Raw genomic sequence first — 23,789 nt, forward strand, 5'->3', positions numbered from 1 at the left:
CAAAAAAAAAGTTATTCTTGCTTCGAGATTATTGTTTTTACCCATATAAAATATATGCAAATTTAATCCGCATGTTTGACTAAAGCTGCAACCCCAATCACGTCTCCTTAGAAGTGAGTCCTTGCGGTTGTTCATACCTATCTCAGGAGAAATCATGGGAGTTGTAAGACAGAGGCTTTTTCTTGAACTGATAAACTGACCATAAAACTCATCAGATTTTTCTGGTTTTAGCCTTAGATGGCAAAGGCCAGAACTGTTAAAACTTCAACAAAAGTGGGAGGATCTGGGAACTAAAACTTTATCCTATGCAGGATATTGTGATGGATATTCATTATTTCTGTATTTGATGTGTTAATTGAAATGTTTATGCAAGGGGTTACTAATTCATTTCAGCAGGGGTGTGCAGCCCTCACTTGAGGTACCATTTTCATGATCAGAAACCTCCCACAGCTGCTGTTTGCACCGTGAGGTGGTAAAATACCTTATAATACCTTTTCCCCATCAACACATTTAATTGCAGGTCTCCTGGGTTTTCTACTGAAACCCTTTAGAATTTTAGCTTCTCCCCCTTTTTTTTTTAACATGGAAGGCATTTCAGTCCCTGCTCCACAACTAATACAGTGAGCCGAGATTCAAATTATTATTGAGAGATGATGAGAATGTCACAAACTAAATGGCTTTATATTGATTTTCTAATCAGCTATATTTAAGATTAATAATGTGTCCTAGTTTGCACCTTTATCTTGGTTCCCAAACTGGACGTTTTGACTTCAAAGTCTTTTTCTCAAAATATGCTTCCAGGAATGTGTTGATTACACTTTCAGTAATGGCTTTTATTGTAGTATTTCTTTTTACCTTCATAGCAGCAATATAGTTTCCAGAAAACCTGCTGAATATCAGTTGGTCTTGCAACTTCTACAACTTTTTTCCATTTGCCATAAAACCCCTTCAATTGCAGTATGGATTTGAGAATATTGTTCTGACTTCTTATATACTAAGCAATTGTGACGGGTATCTTTCCAGTATCCTCCACGGAGAAATGAAACAAAACTGATTTAATCAGTCTGTGTCAGTTCTCTTCTCCTTGAGCCTTTGTTTGGTTTTATTGCTTGGCAAGCAATTTCATCTGATAATCTTGAAAATGTTCATGTTAGTCGTATTAGGTCTTTAGTGTATTGATACATAGGTTGGAACTAGATATGGCAATTAACATGGTGCCGAATCTGAAAATGATAACCATGTGTCATGTTCTCCCTCTTCCCTCTGTAACATGTATTTATGGAAGCAAACAACTTTGTGTCATGTGCATTTTATTTGATAGCCAGTAATTTGAAGCAGGGGTTGGAAATTGGGAAATAGATGATGGAATGTCATTACAGTACAGGAGTATTCAACATGGTTCTCTGCAGATAATGTTGGGCTACAACTCGCATCTCGTGGGACCATTGACTATGCTGGCTGGGCCCATTAGGAGTTGAAGGCTAACAACATCTGCAGAGCACCATATTGGCTGCCCCATGGCCTATTTGTTATTTATTTATTCCCATTATCTCTATAAAAATAGGCATTATTGTGGGGAATACATTTCAACACGTATCTCAGATAACATGGGAAATCTATATGATGCTGTACTTACCTAGCCATTCAAGATGACTTCCTCTTCCACTGCATCAAATAAATTGGATTGAATTATGCTAATGCTGTTCCACTTACATAATTCTGCTCACAGTGAGCATGCATAATAAGGTTTCCTGGGCTCTGGAATTGAGGGTTTTGATGAGTAAATCAAGAGATCTTCTTTACAGAGTATGTATGAAGTCCAGCAAGGCGAAAACTGAGTGTGTTGTTATAAGGTTTTTTGGGGGGTGGGGAACTCCCTTAACCCTAGAAATTAATAAATGGTAGGATTTTGATTATTGAAGGGAAGATTGCAGGCCAGTTGGAAAATACAGGCTAAGCTTCCTTTCCAAGCATGAGCTTCATCTGGGATAGAGGTGTTAACATGACAAAAGGTGTTGATGGCCCATCTAAGAGGAATATTGGGCCTAGGCAGACAGAGGCTCCCAAGGTGATGGGGTGTGCATATGAGGTGACAGAAAAGAATGTCTTTAGCAAGGTGTGCTGGGAAGAAAGAGAAGCAGAAGAGAGAGATCCATTTTGGGCCGGTTGGCTGAAGGCAGGCTGGGAGAGATGCCTTGGACTCTGGTGCTGCACTGCTGTGGGGGGAAAGCCCCTCTTGACATGACCATGCTGTAAGATCTGGGCTCCCTACATCCAAACTCAGGGGTAAATATATGAATAAACATCTGTAAAAAATTGACTGCTGGCTATTGTTAAAGAAGATTTAACAGGGTAGGTTAGAAGTCAGAAAATACGCTTTTCAGAATGTTGAGACACAGAATGGGGCAATGCCAAAGATGAAAGTTATAGTTATGGAATAGTAAAGTTACAGAATACATTTTTCAATTACTGCTTTTTAAACAATGTAATGAAAATGTATTCTTCCCTCTAGAATAAAGTTTTCCGTGCACATGTCCTTCCCAAGGTTCCTTGTAAAAATCTGCTTCAACAGTAAGTTAAAGCAAATATATATTAGAAGTGATCACAGATGGAGGTTTAAACAAGCAGCCAGCAGGTTTCATATTTTTTTCAGAAACCATCCCTTTAATTAAGCAAGTTGGCGAAAATGAGGGTTAATATAAGAAAATTGACTGGGTGTGTGATACCCCAAAATGAATTGGGTGGTGTTACTTAGGGCCAAAACACCATGGATGCTCAACTGGGTATAGATTCTAACCATTCTCCCCCCTTTTATTAAATGCAACCGTGGAAGATGAACACCGAGGAGGGGCTTCTTCCCTTTCCATCAGCTTTTCTGTTCAAAAATTGCTTTTCCCTTCCTCTTCTCTCCATACCCAAGTGCTTTTATCTTGGAGGGGTACCTATATCTTTTCCCTCACAGCAGGGAAAATCAGCTGGGGGTTGATGATAGCTGAAAATATACAAGAGGGGGGAGGATCCTGTGTAGGAGTTGTGCACAGATTAACAGCTTCCTTTGCAAGAGGTTGGTAAATCAGTGCTCACTCCTACTCCATTTGTCTTCTTCAGTTACTGTCTGAAGTAGTATTTCGAGGTTCCTTTGTAATACGTTTCCGTCTAAATCCACGTGAGATTGTTACAATACTTTTCGTTCTGTGTTGTATTTCTCTGTGTTATGCTAGTAAATAGCAACTGTCTTTCTAGGATCTAGACAATCCTTTATTCTTTAGTTGCGAAATGAACAAAAGAGGAGAAAGCAAAATAGTGGTCTCGCCTGTCTTTCCACCCAAAGTTTTAGCTTGTAATAATGCATCCTCAAGCCTCACCTCACCAGTGTGCTATTAAGCATTCTTTTGCTGAAAGTGGCATCAGTGAGACCAAGCTGTTTATCATTATGCATAATACCCTGAGAAAAGAGAATGTACAATTTGCTGCTAAGATCTCTTTGTCTCAAACTTCAGCCCTTTTGCTGCAATATTGTGCTCACTTTCTTCGGTGTAAGCCGCATTGAACTCAGCTGGACTTGCGCCTCAATAAAAAATAAAATGCAGAGACAAATTTTAGCCATGGCTAAGTTGGGGGGGGATCTGTAGAAGAGTGTGGCTGCTCAGTTTTGAACCATTTTTTTAAAAAAATTGGTTCAGCCCAAGTTTTCAGAAAACACACCCTAAGAATGAGGCATAAAAAAACATGCTGGGGTGTGTATTTTGATGTTTCTTGTCTCTCACTCACCATTCTTGGATCAAAGAGCATGAATATCTTTCTGACTTAACTTGAAATGTGTTGTCATGATTTTATATGGAAGATATAAGATTGCAGTACTTTTTGTCTTGATCAATGGGTTTTGTTGCGGCTTGTTCTTTTTACAGTAATAGCAGTCCTCAAGGGCAATTAAAGGCATGAGCTAGCCAAACCCAGGCATATGTGGAGGTGTCTCATATGCCACAAGAAGGTGCTGTTATTTCCTCTGCCTCAACAGCAGTGTGAGTGCACAGGTGTACATACATGCAGGCAGTGCATGGCACCATTGCAGGGAGAGAGGGGGTCCACCTGCATCTCCATATTCTTACCCAGTCTGCCCTCATTCCCACTGGAATTTATGGTGACAGAGCTGTTGGAGGCTCAGATAAGAACTGCTTCACACATTATGACTTTGTAAGACAGCTGGAGCTTCCCATTTTATACATGCATTCATCATGGGTGCTGGTGAACATAGTCTTTCCTCTAGGGCATCGTTCGAAATTCGCCAGGAGCATTTTGCACCTGACTATCAATCACTTGCAACCAGTGCTTTTTTTCTTTTAAAAAAATGTTTGGGCTACTCTCATTTTCCTACTGATATTGAAGTACTGCCCCTCAGTGAGGCCAAACTTAGATTCATGAAATGTTTAGGGGTATGCATACCCCCGCATACGCCCCAGAAAAAAAGCACTGTTTGCAACCAAGTGAAGGTGCCCAGGCGCCAGGATATCACCTGACATCTCCACCATCTGGAGGTGCATGCCTCAGGATCCTTGGATCTTGGCTGTTTTCTCATTCTAGCAACACACCCTGTAGAATTAATTCCAATCAGAAAAAAAAATGGGAACCAAAAAGTCGTATTAGAAAAAAAGACTTTCGAGCCAAATGGCCCCCAAAAAGGCATTCCGTTTTGGCGACACTAACCCTGGTTTAAGGAGCCATTTGGTGCCTAGCTTATATATCTGAGTTTCTAACACTGCTCTAGGGAAATGATACCCATATAGGAGAACAGTAATTGGTGTGTAATGGTCAATGTATTGGGGGAGCTCATTTGCTATAGCATTCCAGTTTTTATCCTGTTCTGCAAAATGATACTCCATTTCTTCCTCATGTTTTTGTACCTTAATTCCCCCTCCTCTTAATATCACTGGAAATATTGTTTTTTTTAAGCATCTGTAGCAATGTATATTTCAGAGGATTTGCTTTGCATTTCTAATACCCTTCTTTATCTGTTTTAGCATCTCCCTGTATTCTTCCCAGTGTTCTTTACTTCCTATTTTCTTGTAAGTATAGCGTATTCTTTCCCCCCTCCCCTTGTGTCCTATTGACCTGTTTAAACACTTGGAGTTGTTTTGAACCTGCTCCTGACTTTTTGAAGAAAATATTTTAATTGCCATGTAAATCTAGCCTGGCATATATATTTTTTCTGACAGGAATTACCAGTGTTTGTTTGAGATTGTTATGTGCAATATGTTTTTCACATCCAGAGTTATCACAAATTGTACAGTACTCCTCCAGTAGTAATTAAAATTGATGTCCACATGACATTGCAGCTGCTCTAGTGTATTGTTCTGTTCCTAATTTATTTATTCTGTTTTTGTTCAGTAGTTGAAATCTCCTGTATACAGGTGGGTCCATGGCATGTATCAGGAAGCACATTATTTCTTCTTTTTATTTGTGTGTTTCACCTAACTCATTCATAATATCTGCATCATACATACCACACCTAAAATCCATTTCAGTTAAAAGTGGACTGAGACATGTATACAATACCAGTATGTGTGCATTACTTAATCCCTGCATTTTACTATTGAAGTTAAGAGTGTCCAGTCATCTTAGCTTCTTGACTTCAGTACTGATTTTTTAAAAATTCATTCATTCATCAGGAGCCTAAAAACACCTGGAGCCTCCAGATGTTTTGACACTGCAATTCCCATCATCCTTGACCACTGGTCCTGCTAGCTAGGGATCATGGGAGTTGTAGGCCAAAAACATCTGGAGGGCCGAGGTTGAGGAAGCCTGCTCTATTGTTACAAACGCATAGGTGCCATATTCTAGTTTTTTGCTGTTGTAGACTCTAGCCTGTGAATAGTTTATGTTCCCATGCAAGGCTGATGTGACAGTTCAGGTTTTTCCCTAAACACTGGCTATTAGGGAGTAGTCCGGATAGTCTATCTGAATATGTTTTCAGGTGCATATGTGGTTATAAAATAATGTCATGATAACATTTTTCCACTTAGTGCTCAAATAATTTGCCATCAGGGTGTTAAAAAAAAGTATTGTGGGAGATCAAGAGCCTATTCAAACACAGTGGTATCTCCTTTGTATCTTTAACATGTTGAGTGTGGCAGAATCAACTATGAACAGCAGCTCCTTAAAACCTGACATTGTGGTGAAAGGATGACACATTTTCCCTGTTAAACCATTTATTATACCACATCAGTTACACTTCAGTCCTGCAGTTGGGAACCATTCATGGAAATTTCCCGGTGTGCATTAGTGCAGGAAAGTCTACTTGAAAATCTTGATGTGGTTTTTTTCAAGGGGTGTCTGGTGTCTTTTTAAAAGGTGTCTGGGCCATTTTTCAAACTTATTATTTAGATGCTTAAACCATAATCCACCTCTCTCTGCTCCTTTCAGGAAGATGCTACTAAAAAAATGGGTCTTTAGAGCGGAAACATGACCCTGAAAAACAATAGGAACTTCCTTCACATATGCAAGAAGTACCTGTGATTTTTTTTTCAGGGGCATGTTTCCTTTCTTAAGACCCAAGTGTTCATTTTATGAATAACATATTTCTGAAACAGTAGTAAATGCCAAAAGTTTTCATTGACGGATGCATATATCCTAAGCAACCTGCTCCTGCACTCAGAGAGAGAATTGTGGTTGTACGTTATGGAACATGTAGCCATCATACAATTCACCTAAAAGCTGTTCAGGTCTTGCCAAATCTGCCTCCAGGCAAATTACCAAGCTGCAGTTTGACACATAGCAGCTCATTCAAGACAAGTGGCTGAGTGGCAAATATCTGTCCACCCACATACCTACCTACTCACTGGTGGAACTTACCTTAGCTGCAAGAGAAAGTTGCCATAATATAGCATCATGCTTCTAGGGCTGTATCCAGTGATGTCCTTGAATATGTGGGAAATGCCCTTTGTCTATAAAAAGGTGCTCTATACATTTTGCTAGTGTTGTACCAGATAAGTGGAACTATATCCAAATGTGTTGTTCTGCTTCCACAGACTCTAGCAGTAGCAGAATCATGATTCGTTATTTCTTTATACAATTTATATACCACGTAACAGCAACAGTCTTTAAGCAGTGCACAAAAAAATAAAATAAAGTATAAATCAGACTTCTAGGCCCTCCTTTTTATACAGCTCGTTTATTTGCAGAACAGCACTATTTTCCTTCTGCTTGTGGTTCTCTGGGTCACTTTCTGCCCTTAAGGAGGGAACCTTAAAAACAAGCACATTTATGCTACCAAGTTGGAAAATAGAACACTACTGTGGTGATTGCTTGTCTCGGCCGCCTGTTGTTGTAGGAGGCGAAGTTTTTTTTGAGAATGATAGAAGAGGGCAAGCAGACCAGGTAGTAGGCTAATCACTGACTGATGGTGATATGGCTGTCATACTGAAATAGATTGTGTGCAAGTTACATTCCTTGTTTGTGCCTTGTGGCCATGTTCTGACATAATGCTAATCCATAGTTTTGTACTATAAGAACAAACAGCCTCCTTCCACGTTTGTATGTTTCCCGCCACACAAACACACATATACAGCAGGGTGGAGGCGTTCAAAAGAATTTGCTTTTAGTTAATCACAATTCATTGTTTTGTCCAAACCAGTAACTGTGATTAATACTTACTGTGGTTAGTTTAAACAAGCCAGCTTCATAAATCACAGTTTGAAGCTGGCATGTTTTGAAACTAACCGTAGTTAGTATTAAACCACAATTCCTAGTTCAGATGAAACGGCAAAAGCATCCAAACTATTCCAGCTTTCCGGTGAATTTAGTTGAGGAAGAGGTTAGTTCACATGGTGTCATTTTCCAAGCAGCAAAACCACTTTGGACTGATAGACACACAAGTCTATTAGTCCTGTTACAAGAAACCTTTTCTGTTGTCCAAAAACACAGGAAAAATATTGACTCTGGGGCAGATTTCTCAGAGCTGCTAGAGTGAATTGGCTCTTCATAGCATATCACAGTCTCTTGGGCAGAGCCATGAGTGAACAACCTAACTACATTATAACTTACATGCATATATTTAGGGGCAGGGAATGGTTTGAGTGTGTGTATGTTATATAATGTCAGGTTCTTGATCTAACATATTTTAATCTAAGGCTTCACCCCAAATGGACCAATTGGATTGCAGCAATTTCGTTTCTAGCCTACCTGATTAATTTTTACAGCTTTGATCTCTCCGTTGCACAATAGCAACACCTGAATGGTATTTTTTTTTAATACCTGTTTAATGTGGATTAACACCTTCATCTTCATACTCTTAAATATTTGTTGAGAACATGGTAGTGAGCGGGTGAAGTCTTATTTTTTAGGCATTTGTACAAACTATACAATGCAGATTTTCTTGCACTTCTTCCTGAGTATCTTCCTGTAGGAGAAAAAGGTAGCAAATGTTGGTCAACTACTACTCTTGGGATGGAGTTTGTTTTTATTTCTCAAATGGAATGATGCATGAAGGGGGGAAACTTAACAGGAATTCCCACTATTAATGTTTTCAGATAGGATTTGCAAACAGTAGAAGAAATACGGGAAATTTGACATGGCATTTGTACCAGGCCCCTGCAAACATGCACGCTCCTGGTCTTTTTTTTACTCCTGTACTGCCCTGAGCTAAGCCAAAGTTTGATTTAGTCAGTGTATTATCTGAATCCAAGTTCGTGGTTAAGCTCGCTCTTCACTGGCTGTGAGCTTTAGCAGAAATGGCACAATTTATAGCCCTCTTCAGACGTTACAAGCTAGACAATCATAAACAAATTCTCTAGCAGCTGCTTCCCACCCCCATCCCATCATTATCGTCACCTTCCAACTCATGGAACACAAACTTCTGCACTGGGGAGCCTGTTACATCCATGGAGGCTCCCAGAATATTTTCTAACTTTGTTTTCCCCAGATTCTAAATACTCACAGTTATGAAAGACTTCTGCTACATAGATTTGCCTTTTGTGAATTGGATGTCAAGTAGGATGGTGACGGGATGGAATTAGCACACACATCCCAACTGCTTCCCACCCCTCCCAAAAGAGTGTTTTAGGTTAGCCTTATTCGTAAAGGCTGAATAAGTCTTTTACCAAAACGGGAATCATAGAGAAAACGGATAAATGCCTTTAATGTCCTTGAAGGAACACATGAGCTCAAGTGCGAATGATTGGGCTAAGAGCATTCAATGTTAATAAAATGTAGTGTAAAATTGAGGGAAATGATAAATGCAAATTAGAAACTGCAGAATTATAATTTAATGAAAAATCAGTATAAAATATTGCGTATATTATGTTATAGTTTCAGAATTAGTCTGGCGAAGCTGTGGGATGTTTGACACACACATCTTGTTGAAGAATTTTAGAAATACAATTAAACATACTGTATACACTTGCAATATTATTGGACAAACAAGTATTAACGTTTCCCCTCAAAAGATAATAGGTGTGAGCATAAAAAGTATATTAGATTTTAACAGGCTAATCCTAATCATGTTTATTTGCTTAAGCAAATCTTACTGGAGTCATTGGGACTTGCTTCCTAGTGGATATGCTTCAGTTTGCAGCCTTAGATGCAAGAAAGCGAGTCATAATGCTTTTCTCATCTGGAAGATTTTCATGATCTGTCATGAGATCATGGCAAGTATCTTTTCTGGCATCCATAAGCAGTTGGCTAAGGCATAAGTAGTTCTTTGCTTGAAATTATTGTTGGGGCAAAGAAAAAAACCCTTCCATGACCTCTAGTATCTTTTCTTACTTTGTGAAATTAAAACTGGCAACTTTACTTCACTGCTAACTAGCATTGAAGAAAAATAGGAGGACTCTTTTCTGCCTACTCTACATAACCAAGAATACAAACACTTTTTGGACCCCCATCTATAAAGCAATTAACATTCGCAGATGAGTTTGTTTCTCTGTAATACCACCTTGGCACCCTCTTACCTATTTAAATAGTTCCACACAAATGTAATAAAGCTGGAACCAGCTAAGTATAGGCATTGCTGCCTTATTGGTCCCAGATAATGAAGAATGCAAAGTAGGTGAGGTAAAAACCTTTATTAAAGCAATTCCTCATAATGCAAAGGTACAAGATATTCTGGCATAGAATAGCTCTGCAGCAATTGAAACCTTCGTGTAATTTCAGATTTTCTGTCCACCCCACCCTCTTAACTGCAATAAGGGTTTCTTGTCTTCCTGTGTTGAGGTTCCTGTAGAATTTGGATGTTTGAATGTTGCAGCATAAGTAGTGATCATTTACTTTTAGGTAGCTATAATGGGATTCACAGCATTGTTGGAACATACGCAGCTCCATTCGGTAAGGATCTAAAGGCACAGTGAATGTAAAAGAGTCAAGTGAGGCGATAAAATCTGGTTGTCTGATATAGTACCACTGTACTATATTGTCTACCCTTCTGCACCTCAAAATTAGCTAGGGCATTCTGTTACTCCCAGTCAAAATGTGCTATAATAATGTTTCGCTTTGTAATTATTTAGTAAAATAGTAGTAGATAAATTTTCACACTTTCTTCACCACATCTGCTGCCTTTCTGGTAAAAAATAAAATAAAAGTACAAACTTTCTATGCACAAAGTATAATCACTAGAGTTGTCCTCTCTGCTTTATTGTAGCATAGTACCCAATGTAGTACTAGATAGGGGCAAGAAATGCCACGGAAGGCAAAATTTTAAAAAAGCAAAAAAAGAGAAAAAAAGCTGAGTTGGTGGTCACAGTTGCCAGAATTTAAAACGGGGGGTCACAGCAGTTCTTCTTCAGTTGTACTGTGAACCTGCTCTCACAACCAGTCTGACAAATGAGGACCCCAGCCTGCTAGTCTTGCCCATCCCAGCCCCACTTGTACTTGTTAGTGTCTCTACCTCCAACTGGAAAACGTTGACCCAGGTGCCCTGCAGCCGAGTGTCGAGACAGGAGCAGTTGTGTTACTTCTGTTAAGGGCATTTGACTGCAGGATGCTTGGTTAACTGTTAAAAGAGGCGGGGGAAGAGGCAACACTAACAGGCTTCAACCAGTTTTCATTTTGCTGTCTTTCTGCTCAGCTGCTGATTACAGTGGTACCTCGGGTTACAAACTTCGCTAGCCCAGAAGTAGTTGCTCCGGGTTGCAAACTTTGCCCCAGGATGAGAACGGAAATCTTGCGGTGGCAGTGGGAAGCCCCATTAGCAAAAGCACACCTCAGGTTAAGAACGGTTTCGAGTTAAGAACGGACCTCCAGAACAAATTAAGTTTGTAACCCAAGGTACCACTGTAGTTGTGAAGGTGGGCTCAGAGCGTGACTGAAGAATGTACGCTGAGACTTCCTTTTATTCTGTGTCCGGTCCAAAAAAGCTATCCGAATTAAGGATAAGTATGCCGTATCCAGAATACTGGAAGCTGTTACATGGGAAAGCCGAGTTACTGTTTCAGGAAATTAAGTTGAGAAGAAACTTATTTCAAACAAGCACAAAAATGAAATTATTCATTGAAAAAATATCATCTAACACAAAACCTATTGGGATACATTGGACCTCATGATGTTAACAGAATGGAAAGCAAAACAACAAAATATTGGACTCTTACAGTAAATAATAGGAGGGGTCCATGTATCTCAGTAGTAGTCTCACTGAGCCACGAAATATGAAAGGGTACAAAGTTGCAAGGCAGCTTTCCATCTTAAGTGCATTTCAGTTGCACATGAATGAAAATTTCATTTAAATTTAGCTTGTTGTTTGGAGGTATGCAATGGGGAACAATACATGGTTATCTAGTAACAGGGTTATAGACATGAATGTGCTAAATGTGTTACACATCTGCTTCTTTTTCATACTTCATTGTAAATAAAACTAGAACAATGATGATTTATCTTTTGATATCTAATCCCTCCCTGCCCCTCATGGGTTCAACATTTTATATATATTTTCCCTACCATGTACTCCTAAGCAATCTCCTGCAGTTGTATTTCAGACACTGTTGCCTTTCCAGGTTTTCGTTATGGCATCCAAATTTCTGCTTTCGCTGTGGTTGCTTTAGATTTTGCCATTTGCATATTTTCCATGGGTAAGCCACTTAGGTAAGCTAAACTAACAATGCCGATGTCAAACCATACCTCTGTTGAAACTCTTCACAGGTACATCTACCTTTATAGAAGCGTTGTCCACAAACGGTACCAACATACAAGCATCAGTAACAGGAGTTACAGCCAGCAAACGAAGATTTATCGATGAAAGGAGGGACCAGCCTTTTGATAAAAGGCTACGCTTCAGTGTGAGGCAAACGGAAAGCGCTTACCGGTACAGAGACATTGTTGTCAGAAAACAGGATGGCTTCACACACATTTTGTTATCAACAAAATCATCAGAGAACAATTCATTAAATCCAGAGGTTAGAGTCATTTGTTGCTGTTGTTTTTTATAAAAAGCACTCTGTTTCAAAGATAATGTACAGTGATTTGTAAGCAAAAAGGACAGATCTCTCTCCCCCACCCAGTTTGGAATCTAAATCCAAAGGTTGGATTTAGCAGAAGTGTGAGAGACCAGTGTAGCAAGGGATGAATGTGAATAAATGCAGTAATGCAAATATTTGGCAGTATCAATATGCTACTGTGGTTCAACAGCTCCTTCTTAAGTTATAGATGCAAATAAAGATTATGACTTGCAAATAACACAACTCATCTGGGAGTAAGCCCCATTTAATTCAGTATGACTTACTTCTGAGTAGACATGTTTAGGATTCCTCTGTTAGTAAATGAAATGTAACCTCTTTAAGAAATGAAAAGTGGAGGATGGGGTGGGATGAAACTGAACTGGACAGCTGACTGTAATTGTTGAGAAACCGGGGTCCACAGTAGCTCTGATAGCGCAGAAAGGTTAAGCTTGGATACAGCTGGGAAATGGCAATCAATAAATTAGATGAAAGTTTTTGTGAAGAATAGATTCTGAGGAGCAGTTTGAATGAGAAGAAAGAGAGTTGGCTCCCTGTCCATTTTCAGAGTGCACCTCCTAGGCACGCAGGCAGCAAGGCAAACTTAATGAGTGGAGTTGTTTAAGAGAACCACAGGCTTTAGGGTAGTTGAGTGTGCTGGAGTTAGATGAACAGTAGCTATGTCAGGGACGTCATGGGAAATATGGACCCACAGAGGCCTAGTTAATACCTGCTGGTAAACCATAGCTTAGCACCACATGAACAAGCTAGAGCATGGGTAGGCAAACTAAGGCCCGGGGGCCGGATCCGGCCCAATCGCCTTCTAAATCCGGCCCGCGGACTGTCCGGGAATCAGCTTGTTTTTACATGAGTAGAATGTGTGCTTTTATTTAAAATGCATCTCTGGGTTCTTTGTGGGGCATAGGAATTCATTCATTTTTATTTTTCAAAATATAGTCTGGCCCCCCCACAAGGTCTGGCCCCCTGCTGAAAAAGGTTGCTAGCCTCTGAGCTAGAACAAGTCTGGGCAAAGCCTTGGGCTCCTGCACTCTGTCGTCGTCCTCCCTTCCTCTCACGTAGCCAGGATGAGGATTTTGCCAGTGTTTAGTTTCACTTTGGTAGAAGCTCGACACGTCCTTGCATATATGAACAAGAGACTATGTGCTACCACAAACAGTGGCCAGATCCAACACAAGCCAAATTCAAACCATGGGTTGTGAAGCTGGCTCATTTAATTAAAATGATCTGTGATAAGCCTTGATCTCTGGTTCATGTACAAGAATCAAAGATCTGCTGGGAGTGAAATGCAAGCAATGGCAAAATACGCCAGATGAGGAAATGCATTGTGTGTGAACTCAAGGCTGATTCTGGTTTGTGCACATAATAGTACTGTAGTATGGTTTAGCATTGCATACTTTTGTAGCCAAAGTAGAGCAATACCCTGTTTCAGTATTGCCCACTACTGTGTTAATTTTCAAAATGAAAAATCAATACAGTTAAACATTAGCCTTAATGGAGTAGAATTAATGTAACACAGGTGCCAGTTGGAGCTTTAAATCATATTGCGATTCTGTTTTTGTTTCTTGCCATTTTTTGTTTTGAATTTCCTCAATTTTTACCTATTTTTAAGCTACTATGTTTGCTGAGACTCGCAATTTCTGGTTCTGATCTTAAGATAGTCAATGTTATTCTTAAAAAACAAATAAATCCTGGTTTGTATTTGTAGTGTGTTACATTGTTGTTGTCTCCTTTAATAATGTGAAAAGGAGAACTTTGTAATGAACTTTGTCCTAAATTTAGATTTTGCTGAACTGGTTGCATATGCCACCTGCTGTTCAGATCACAGAAATGCTATGTGAATGCAAACTCTTAAGTTGCAATATTCTGCATCCTATTTTCATACGTTTTATGTGTCTTACTTGCAGGTAATGAAAGAAGTCCAAAGTGCACTGAACACAGCAGCCGCTGATGACAGCAAGCTTGTCCTCCTCAGTGCCGTTGGCAGTGTTTTCTGCTGTGGCCTTGACTTCATTTATTTTATTCGACGCTTAACAGATGATAGAAAAAGGGAAAGTACTAAGATGGCAGATGCTATTAGGTTTGTGAAACTCTTTTTCCCATTGTGCATATCTGATTATGAGCTTAAAACATGCCACATATTTAAATGCTAGCGTGTGATATCAAAGGTACTGTACCTATCTGCAACTGGTGTTTCCCCCCACTCCCAATAGCCAACTCATAATAAATCAAACTGTCTATATGAACACATCATAAGGATGTTTACTTTCGATTTGTATATCTTCAAAGCGGTATTGTATGTTCAGAAGGATCGTGTTAGAATGATAGAACTCCCAGCTTTCCTTTAAAATCTCCTCCCAACCTTATTATTATAGGAAGCAGTATTCCCAGTAGACAAGTTATATGTGTTGAATGTTTGGAAACTTCAAGTTGCATTGAAACATGTCTGGCTGCACCATCTGCTCCCATACGTTGTTTCTCTAAATAATTTTTTGAGTGGTTATTTTTCATCTTCCATGGTCCACATAAATAGCACCAAACCATGATTTGTTGCTGTGAAAACATGGTCATGTGCTCTCCTTGGCTTTCCTCTTTACTTCTCTCAGGGTTCAAACCATTTCTGGGGTTTTTTTGGGGGGGGGAGGGAGGTTCATATGAAAAGCCATGGTTCGTTAACAAAACGGTATCAAAGCAGAATTCTTCATAACTAACTGTAAGCCCACAATTTACACACATTTTTTAAATCGATTTATTTATTAGATTGATATACCGCCCTTCATCATAAGATCTCAGGGTGGTTCACAGAATTTAATTTGTGCACATTCATCTTTATGAACATAGCAATTAAAAAAAAAATTGGGCAGAGAAAACACATATTCTCTGCATGTCTTCATTTAAAAATTCTTCATTGTTTTCTATCCTGACTTTTTCTAAAGTAAACCCGCAACTTAGGCAGGTGTTACGTTCCGCGGATCATGCCTAAAGCCCAAATGGCATATATAATCAAAACCCATTGGATTCAGTGGTAGAAGGAATTTTTATCAGAGCCTTCCCCTGACGACAATTAATTGCTTAATTCCTGGTTGGGAATTTGTACTGAAGGACAATTGACTTATTGCAAGTGTTGAATCTTCTAAAAGAAAATGCCTTCTAATTTAGATTATTGGTTATAATCTGGACACTGTATCTTCCTCACCTGATCCTTTCAATCCCCTTCCGCTTTTGCCCAATAACATCAATGATGGTTCTGAGCCTTGTAAGTGGTTTGCCATCCAACAACTTTATAGTCTTCTGTTGGGTTTTGGTAAGAAAGTAGGGCTGTGCTACCTAGGTTAATAATTGACTGCTATCACAGCAGCGTTGGTATGGAGGTGGCTACAGCATTTTGTTACTAAAATAGGTATTCTCATTTAATATTCATTTCATTTCAGGAATTTTGTAAATACTTTCATTCAGTTTAAGAAGCCCATCATCGTAGCTGTAAATGGCCCGGCCATTGGACTAGGAGCATCTATATTACCTCTGTGTGATGTGGTTTGGGCTAATGAGAAGGCTTGGTTTCAGACTCCGTATACGACGTTTGGGCAAAGCCCTGATGGATGTTCATCCCTTACATTCCCAAGAATAATGGGCCTGGCATCTGTAAGTAATCTGTAAAAGAAGTATGTACTGTATTTAATGGTATTTCTAGCTTTGGTGCTCCCATTTGCGTCTTGCATATCCAACATGACCTAAGCGTAACTCTAGTCTCACAATGACATGGCTTGCATGCAACAGTTCAGTTAAGCTAACGCTTCGTGCAAACCGAGAAAGAAGGTTGTGGCTGCTTTGGTCCTCCTCTCCTGCGGTGCTGTGAGATTAGCCATGATTTGGCATAACATGACACGTGAACCCAGGCTCACAGTTTGTCTCACTCCAGACAAACTGCGATGTGTAGCTAAGTTTGCTCTTGGTTTACGGCTTGTGGTTTGGAGGAGCAAAACCGCAAGCCTGGGTTCACACACACAGTCATCCTGCAAGTCTCACTGCTGGAAGTCTGGAAGAGGGACAAAGCAACCACAATCTTTTCTCCAGGAGCTCACATGCATATTTGCACTACGCCATGGTTTAGCTTAGCATTATGTGAGAACTGAGCCACAGTTTATTTAAGCAGAGCACTAAAAAGGAAAAGTTTCACAGTCTTGCCTTATATATATTCCTCAAAATTAGTACACTTGAGCCAGTGCTACTAAGGTCATTGTGTCTGCATTGAGGCTGTGTGCAATAAAAGTACATTCCTTCTTTAAAAACAAAACAAAAAAAACATGCAGCATTTCAGCTGCTCCAATGCTAGGAAACCATTTTCTACAGTTCTGATATGTAAAACCTGAGTGCTTTCAATTTGTTTTAGAATTTTGGCAGCGACTAACAATCTTTCAGTGTGCAAATATCTCTGGCTCTTGATCATTCATTGTCTGTTTGCTAACAGTGGCTGCAGTCCAGCATGCATTTTAGTGTGCTTAAATAGCATTGGTCCCAGCAGGACTTAAATTTTTGTGCCTGTTCTCCAGATTACTCCAGAATACAGCCCTCAAGTTTATAAAACTATAGCGTCCAGTCCGGGTGAAAATAAGAGTGGTTTTATTGGTGTTACATTTCTGAATCGCTTTCTGTTCTACATATTTTAATGATGCGTAAGGTAATATTTATAGGGAAACACATGCTCTTGACAATATGCATGTCTTCACACCATTCATACCTTTCAGGCATGCATTGTGCAGTGTGAGAGTGACATTGCATTCACATCTATAATTTTGTATCACAAGAAATGAACCCAATACTGAATTAACTATTAACCAGATAACTTTCCTTAGTAAACAATAGCTTTATGTTGTTTCCCCCCTATGCAAGTTTGAAAGCGGCCTAAAAATGGCAATTCCTTCCTTCCTTGTATTGTTTTTACTCGGCTATGGTACTTCTATTTCTGCCAAAGATATAATCCTCACTGACTAATACTTAAATTGTAATTATAATTCCTTTGCTAAATGTTGGTATGCTTTTAAAGTATGTTAAGAAGAGTATGAGACATTCAGGAGAAAGGCAGTAACTCTTTCTTGCCTCTTTCCTGGTGTTGGCAAGTTGCCTTTAAAGGAATGTAGTATGCCATCTGGTAAATAAAATGATTTTTAATTTTTTTAAAAAATATATTACAAATGATTAAATACATATAATATACTTTTAAATAAACTTAAGAGTTTAGAAGACAAAGACAAATTTACAGTAAAATTATCTGTAATACTGTTGACCACAGATCATTCTCGTACAAATCATATTATTATATGGAGGCGTAATGCCCACTTTGAATTTCAGATTCCTGTCTGGGACTAGTGCTTGGACCACATGCTCCCACTTTGTCTCCTCCACCTGCTAGCTACCATATTTCAATCCCCTTCTGTCTAAACAATGGGTTTGTGTTATATCTGAAAAAGCATTAGTGGCTAAATGTCAGTTTGCTAATCAGGAGCAAACCAAGATGAAGCTGTTTTTCAAGATTCTGGTTCGCAATGCCAGCATGCAAAGGAAAAAGGTCCTATGGGGTGTTGCACACATTGTGGCCATAATATTAAGTTATCACCAAATCCTATTCAGTATTAGGCTATCACCAAATTTAATAGACATTCCTGTTATCCAGGCATAGGCAAACTTGGCCCTCCAGATGTTTTGGGACTACAACTCCCATCACCCCTAGCTAACAGGACCAGTAGTCAGGGATGATGGGAGTTGTAGTCCCAAAACATCTGGAGGACCGAGTTTACCTATGCCTGCTGTTAGCGTTGTGGAAATGTCAGTTATGTCCCACTGCATCTAATCAATCATTTTCTTCCATCTCTTCTTCTGGACAACTTTGTCAGACTCATGACACGCTTGTCACTCCTTCTGGCAGCATGTGATCTGTAGTATCGTAAAGTTGGAAGGGACCATGAGGGTCATCTAGTCTAATCCCCTGCAATGCAGGAATTTTTGCCCATCGTGGGGCTTTGAACCCACAATAAGAGTCTCATGCTCTACCGACTGAGTTATCCCAAGGCAATGATATCCTTAGGCCTATTGAATGGCAGGGTGCAGTAACCTAGGCTTTGTTGGGTTTATGAATATAGAAGCATAGACCCGCTTTTATTTATTTTACTATATTTTACTATATCTTTCACTCTCCTCCCCCTTCTCTCTCTCTCTCTCTCTTTCTCTCCTCTTAAGGTGATGACTTATTTCTTTCTTTTTAAGACAACTAACTGGTGATGTTGCTATTGACAACCGAGTTTGGGGTCCTGACCTACTAGTTGAAGGCGTGTGCCTTAGTTTATGGGTGTTCCTTTAACTCTTTGGCCTTACCTTTAGCTGGAAGGACCATTGCAACTTTGAAAGGGAAACATGGCCCTGTAAAATCCTCTAAAGATAAAAAAAGGTTTGTTCTTTGAAGTGTTAATAAAATTGAATAGGTGACTAAGTTGTTGTGTTTTGTAATAAAACTGGTTCAGTGATCCCAGGCCTCCATTTCAAAATAGCCTTTTGATTGTAGTGTATTTAACCAGAAACATCTTGGCCTGTAAGTATCTATCAATAATGGCCTGGCAAATGAAATAGAATTGGGTAGAACTTGAGCACCATTAAGCAAATAGCAGCCATGTGCCAGTTAGAAGTAACTTGCACCTTGTCCAAGCTTTTAAATCTTTCCACATTTAAAGGTGCTTGAAGGGATATTATTTGCATGAAATGTTTCCTCTTGAGTCAAACATATATATGTTCCCAGGTACAGTAGTTCCACCGTATACCTGCCCAGGAGAAACATTCAGTACTGTGTAATTTAGCAGAGCAGCCTGGAGGAATACCCCCACATTACATAATTCAGACTTAACTAGGTCAGACCCAAAAGTTCCAGTTCTCTAAAGGAGTCCTTCCAGCGGAAGAGAACCTTTGGATCCAGCCCACTGCAATTAATGTTAAGTCTGGATATGTTCCTTAATTGTTCCATTTCTGCAAGTGATGCTGAGATTGACTCTTCTGGACTAGATAAATAGCAGAAAAGCTCCTTATGCTAAATTCTCTGTCCTGTTGATTAACAGCCTTGAAAATAATGGGTTCTTTTCTTACAACTACAGTCATTGGCTCTATAGCTATAGCAAACAGTAATGGGAAGAGTGGATACTCCTGACATATGCCCATGTACAATAGAAAACTTTCAGAGTAGAAGCCATCGGCCCTCAGATTCAAATAAGTGATCCAGTTTCTATGTCATAAAGAGATGCGAGATCAAAACTAGATACAATTAACAAGGGCTTCAGAAATATAAAAAATTCTCATACTAATTTATCAAACGTTTTTTATGTATTTAGCTGTGTTGATGTTCTTTGTCTGAAATATAATTTATGTATGTTAGCTTGTTTTTTAATAACTTAATTTGGTCAGGATGAATGTATACTTTCATTAAGGAATATGTATCAGGATGGAAGTAAAAGAATGTACACATCCTGCAAATACAATGCATGCAGCGTTCAAAATTTGCCAGGTGCATTTTGTACCTGGCCATTGGCCACTTGCAACCAAGTGGAGATACCCAGGTGCCAGGATGGCACCTGATGTCTCTGCCATCTGGAGGTGCATGCCTGGGGATCCTTGGATCCTGACGGTTTTCACATACTAACAACACATCCTGTTGAATTCTCTCTCTGATATTTTATCTGCACAATCAGAACGAATTTCAGGAACCAAAAGTTATATTAAAAAATATGACTTTTGAGGCATCTGGCCCCAAAACGGCAACTAGGCATTCCGTTTTGGCAACGGTAACCCTGGTTTAAGGAGACATTTTGTGCCTAGCTTATATTAATCACAGCCTGGAGTCTTGGTAGTTGTGCCTCCGCCCAGAGCTTTCGTAGACCTTAACTTCCACTGTCATAGAGAGTTTAAACCGTTATTGATACTCCCCTTGTCTAGAGATTCAGATGTATATATAATTTACAAAATTCTACAAGTTTTTGAATCACTTTAGCTAGATCACTTCCCCCTGAGTGTTATATATCTATGAAATTTAATGAATTAGTGATAGATCATTTTAGTGATGAATTGGACATGAGGGAATGCCTTCAAGATATTAATGTGGGGTGTCTTTATTAGGCAGCCCTTGTTTAAAAGTCCTTGGAGAATGAATACAGGATCTTGAAAAACTTACTAAATTGGAGAAAAGGTATAAACAACGCCATAGATTCCATGCAGTAGAATTAGTATTCAGGAAGAAACTTGCCTGCTCAGGGTCTAATAAGACAGAATAGACTCTGGATTATCTGGATCATTGTGAATGGAAAAGTGGAGCGAATTGTTTGTTGGAATATGGATATTGTCAAGTACAATATGGTCTCCATTTGTAGACATTACTTTATTGCGTATCCAAATATGCTTGTAATTTTATCCGGGAATGATCAGGTTCGCCCAGTTGGTACCATTTCCACATTATTAGATAAAAATAATAAAGCTTTGTGTATTATTTCTGGAATAAACAAAAATATATTCAGTCTTTGCATACATCAATCAATCAGTCATTTTATTTGTATGCCACCTTTCCAAAGTTTAATCCATGCTCAAGGCAGCTGGGACGTGGATGGTGATGCGGGTTAAACCACAGAGCCTAGGGCTTGCCGATCAGAAGGTCGGCGATTCGAATCCCCACGACGTGGTGAGCTCCCGTTGCTCGGTCCCTGCTCCTGCCAACCTAGCAGTTTGAAAGCACGTCAGAGTGCAAGTAGATAAATAGGTACCGCTCCGGCGGGAAGGTAAACGGTGTTTCCGTGTGCTGCTCTGGTTCGCCAGAAGCGGCTTAGTCATGCTGGCCACATGACCTGGAAGCTGTACGCCAGCTCCCTCAGTCAATAAAGCGAGATGAGCGCCGCAACCCCAGAGTCGGCCACGGCTGGACCTAATGGTCAGGGGTCCCTTTACCTTTACAAGGCAGCTTACAACTTACGGAAAATTATGTAACTCCAAACATAACAAAGGTAGTCATAAACAGTAGACAAAAACATCAAAAAGTACACAACCAAATTGAACAATGTAAGAGCCGACATAAAGACACAAAAAATTAACAGCAACAATCCCCTGCCCAAACAATACCCAAGCCAAGAATTCTGTTCAGCAGCCTCAGGTTTTGTAGCTGGAGTCAGTCAGGGCCCCACCCTCCCAGGCCAGGTGGGAAAAGTCTAGCAAGGCAGGGAACAAGCCTTCCAATATTCAGAGCCAAGATGCATGATTGTAAAGGGCAAAATAATCTATTGGCTGTGCATTGTTTCTCATCGATAAACCAACAGTGCAGTCTTCACAGATATTTCAGACTTGCTTGAGCTAGGAATAGGAGATAATAAAAATGCCAATGTAGTCGTTTCTCCCCTCACCAGGATAGACAGAAATAATGATTAAACAGCACTGAAATATTTGTCATGGGATTTGGCTTCCCAGGAAGGCTAAACTACACATTACATGGCAGATCTGTGATCAGATTTCCCATTGTCAAAAAGGAGCAGTATCATTTGGAATGATAAATGACATTTAATTGGTCTTGAATACCATTGTAAACACATGTGGCTGAACCGTTCATTTTTGTTAAAGTAACGTTTGCTTAAATTTAGTCTTCCTCTCTGCAAGCTCCTGCTGATAAAACTCTCATAGGTTTAGAAATGCATTTAATTGCACAGGGTAAAATTGATGACATTTGAATAGAGCTTCTGTCTAATCAGTTGGCATCTTTAAAAGTTGACAGCTCAGTTTTTGCTCATATTTTCTCATGCACTGAAATGCTTATATCTGCATTCTGGCATGTTCAGATAACATAATAATAGGAAAACCTCTGATATCTAATCACAGCTTCTTGTTTGAAGCCTGGTGTTTTCATACACCCTTCCCCCTGCCTTTTTACATTTTCTTTCTTGAGATGTATAGGAATTGTCAAAGCTGCTGCTTCTCCTTTTCCCCCGTTTTTTTTAAAAAAGGAATTTCCAAACCTCCTGTGATTTACAGCTGTAATCACATTTCCATAGATGCTCATGCAGAACGTTCTTTGGGCATGTAAATACCTCCTTTGGGTAGTAATGGTCCTGTCAAGATTTGGATGTTAGTGACATCAGTGGAACTATTGCAGTTTAGCAAGCTTGTAAACTGAGCTGAATGGCATATGTTAATAGTAGCAGTGATTTGATTTTGTGATAACGCTGGTGACATTTTGGGTGTCCTTTGTTGTGAGAGGTCCTTTGTGTGGCTGTCTTGTTACAGTCTCTGTATTAATTATTCAAAGTTCTTCAACCCTCCAAAGAGTTAAAAAATGCTGTGATTTCAGGAAGTTGCAACAATTCTAATTGAGTTTTGGACTCTTGGGTGAGGGTCTTCATCATGCTTTGAGTTTATGAATGTGTACATGCATTTGGAATTTTGCACGACTTGTTTATATGATTAACAGCTTACTCTTTCAACTTGTATAGCACACTTTAAATAGAAAAAAAAGCTTTACATTTCCTGGCGTGGGGGATCTTTAACACATTAAAAAAGTATATATAAAAATCTTTTTTATGGTACATTTGATAGTGACTGTGCGGTTGGATATTAGATAACACATTTGGGTGACACTACGGCTACAAACCAAAGGTTTGTGGGCTTTCTTGTGCAACACTAGCACTGTTTCACCCCACAGCCATAAGAGAGGATTTTATATTCTTGAGCCTTAGCTTGCACATTTGTAAACTTGGGGACGCCCATTTGCATGTCTGTGAGTCATTTTGTGATATGGCTCAAAGCCACTCCATTATTTAACCAAGTATTAGTCATGCTAAAATATGCTCAGTCTGTCAGCTCTTTTCATGCATCATGTTTAGTTCACAAATTAATTTGAATTCACTATCCATATTTCAGTTTTCACCATATCTGAAATTTTTATCACAGTTTAAATCCATTTAAGCCATTATTTTAAAGTCTGAAAAGCTGGTGTGTCCAAATTAAAATACATCTATAATATTTGCATGGTAACTTGTATAACAGTTGGCATCCCCAGTATTTTGTATAAGAAGTAGCAGCTCAGTTGCATTGGAACTAGGGTTGCCACCTCTTCCCTTTAAAAACGGAACAGTACCATTTTGGCGGTACAGAGCCCCCTGTCCTGTTTGGCCCACAATTTGTCCCATTTTTGAAGTCAAAAAAATAAAAATTGGCATTTGTGTGCTCACCCAAACTTGCTTGTGTTGCGTGCAACCACACGTGGCTTTCACTGAAAAAACAGTATGCCGTAATCTGATGCACAAAGAAGTTTGATACTCAAATATACGCAAGTGGGTGTTTGGCTGA

General features: G+C 39.4%; 1 protein-coding gene across 2 annotated transcripts in view; it reads left to right on the top strand.

The window, feature by feature from the left end:
- CDYL (chromodomain Y like) overlaps positions 1-23,789 on the top strand; it is a 90,081-nt gene that overhangs the window by 59,309 nt on the left and 6,983 nt on the right. The window contains exons 3-6 of one of the 2 annotated variants that reach the window (XM_083623912.1): positions 5,019-5,063; positions 12,124-12,377; positions 14,342-14,514; positions 15,866-16,076. In XM_083623912.1, the coding sequence (XP_083480038.1) occupies positions 5,019-5,063; positions 12,124-12,377; positions 14,342-14,514; positions 15,866-16,076 (683 nt within the window). The remainder of the gene's footprint in view (positions 1-5,018; positions 5,064-12,123; positions 12,378-14,341; positions 14,515-15,865; positions 16,077-23,789) is intronic. The other variant, XM_083623913.1, reaches the window with a different exon arrangement.

This window comes from Podarcis filfolensis, assembly GCF_964270895.1.
Source record: "Podarcis filfolensis genome assembly, chromosome: 7".
Lineage (NCBI taxonomy): Eukaryota > Metazoa > Chordata > Lepidosauria > Squamata > Lacertidae > Podarcis > Podarcis filfolensis.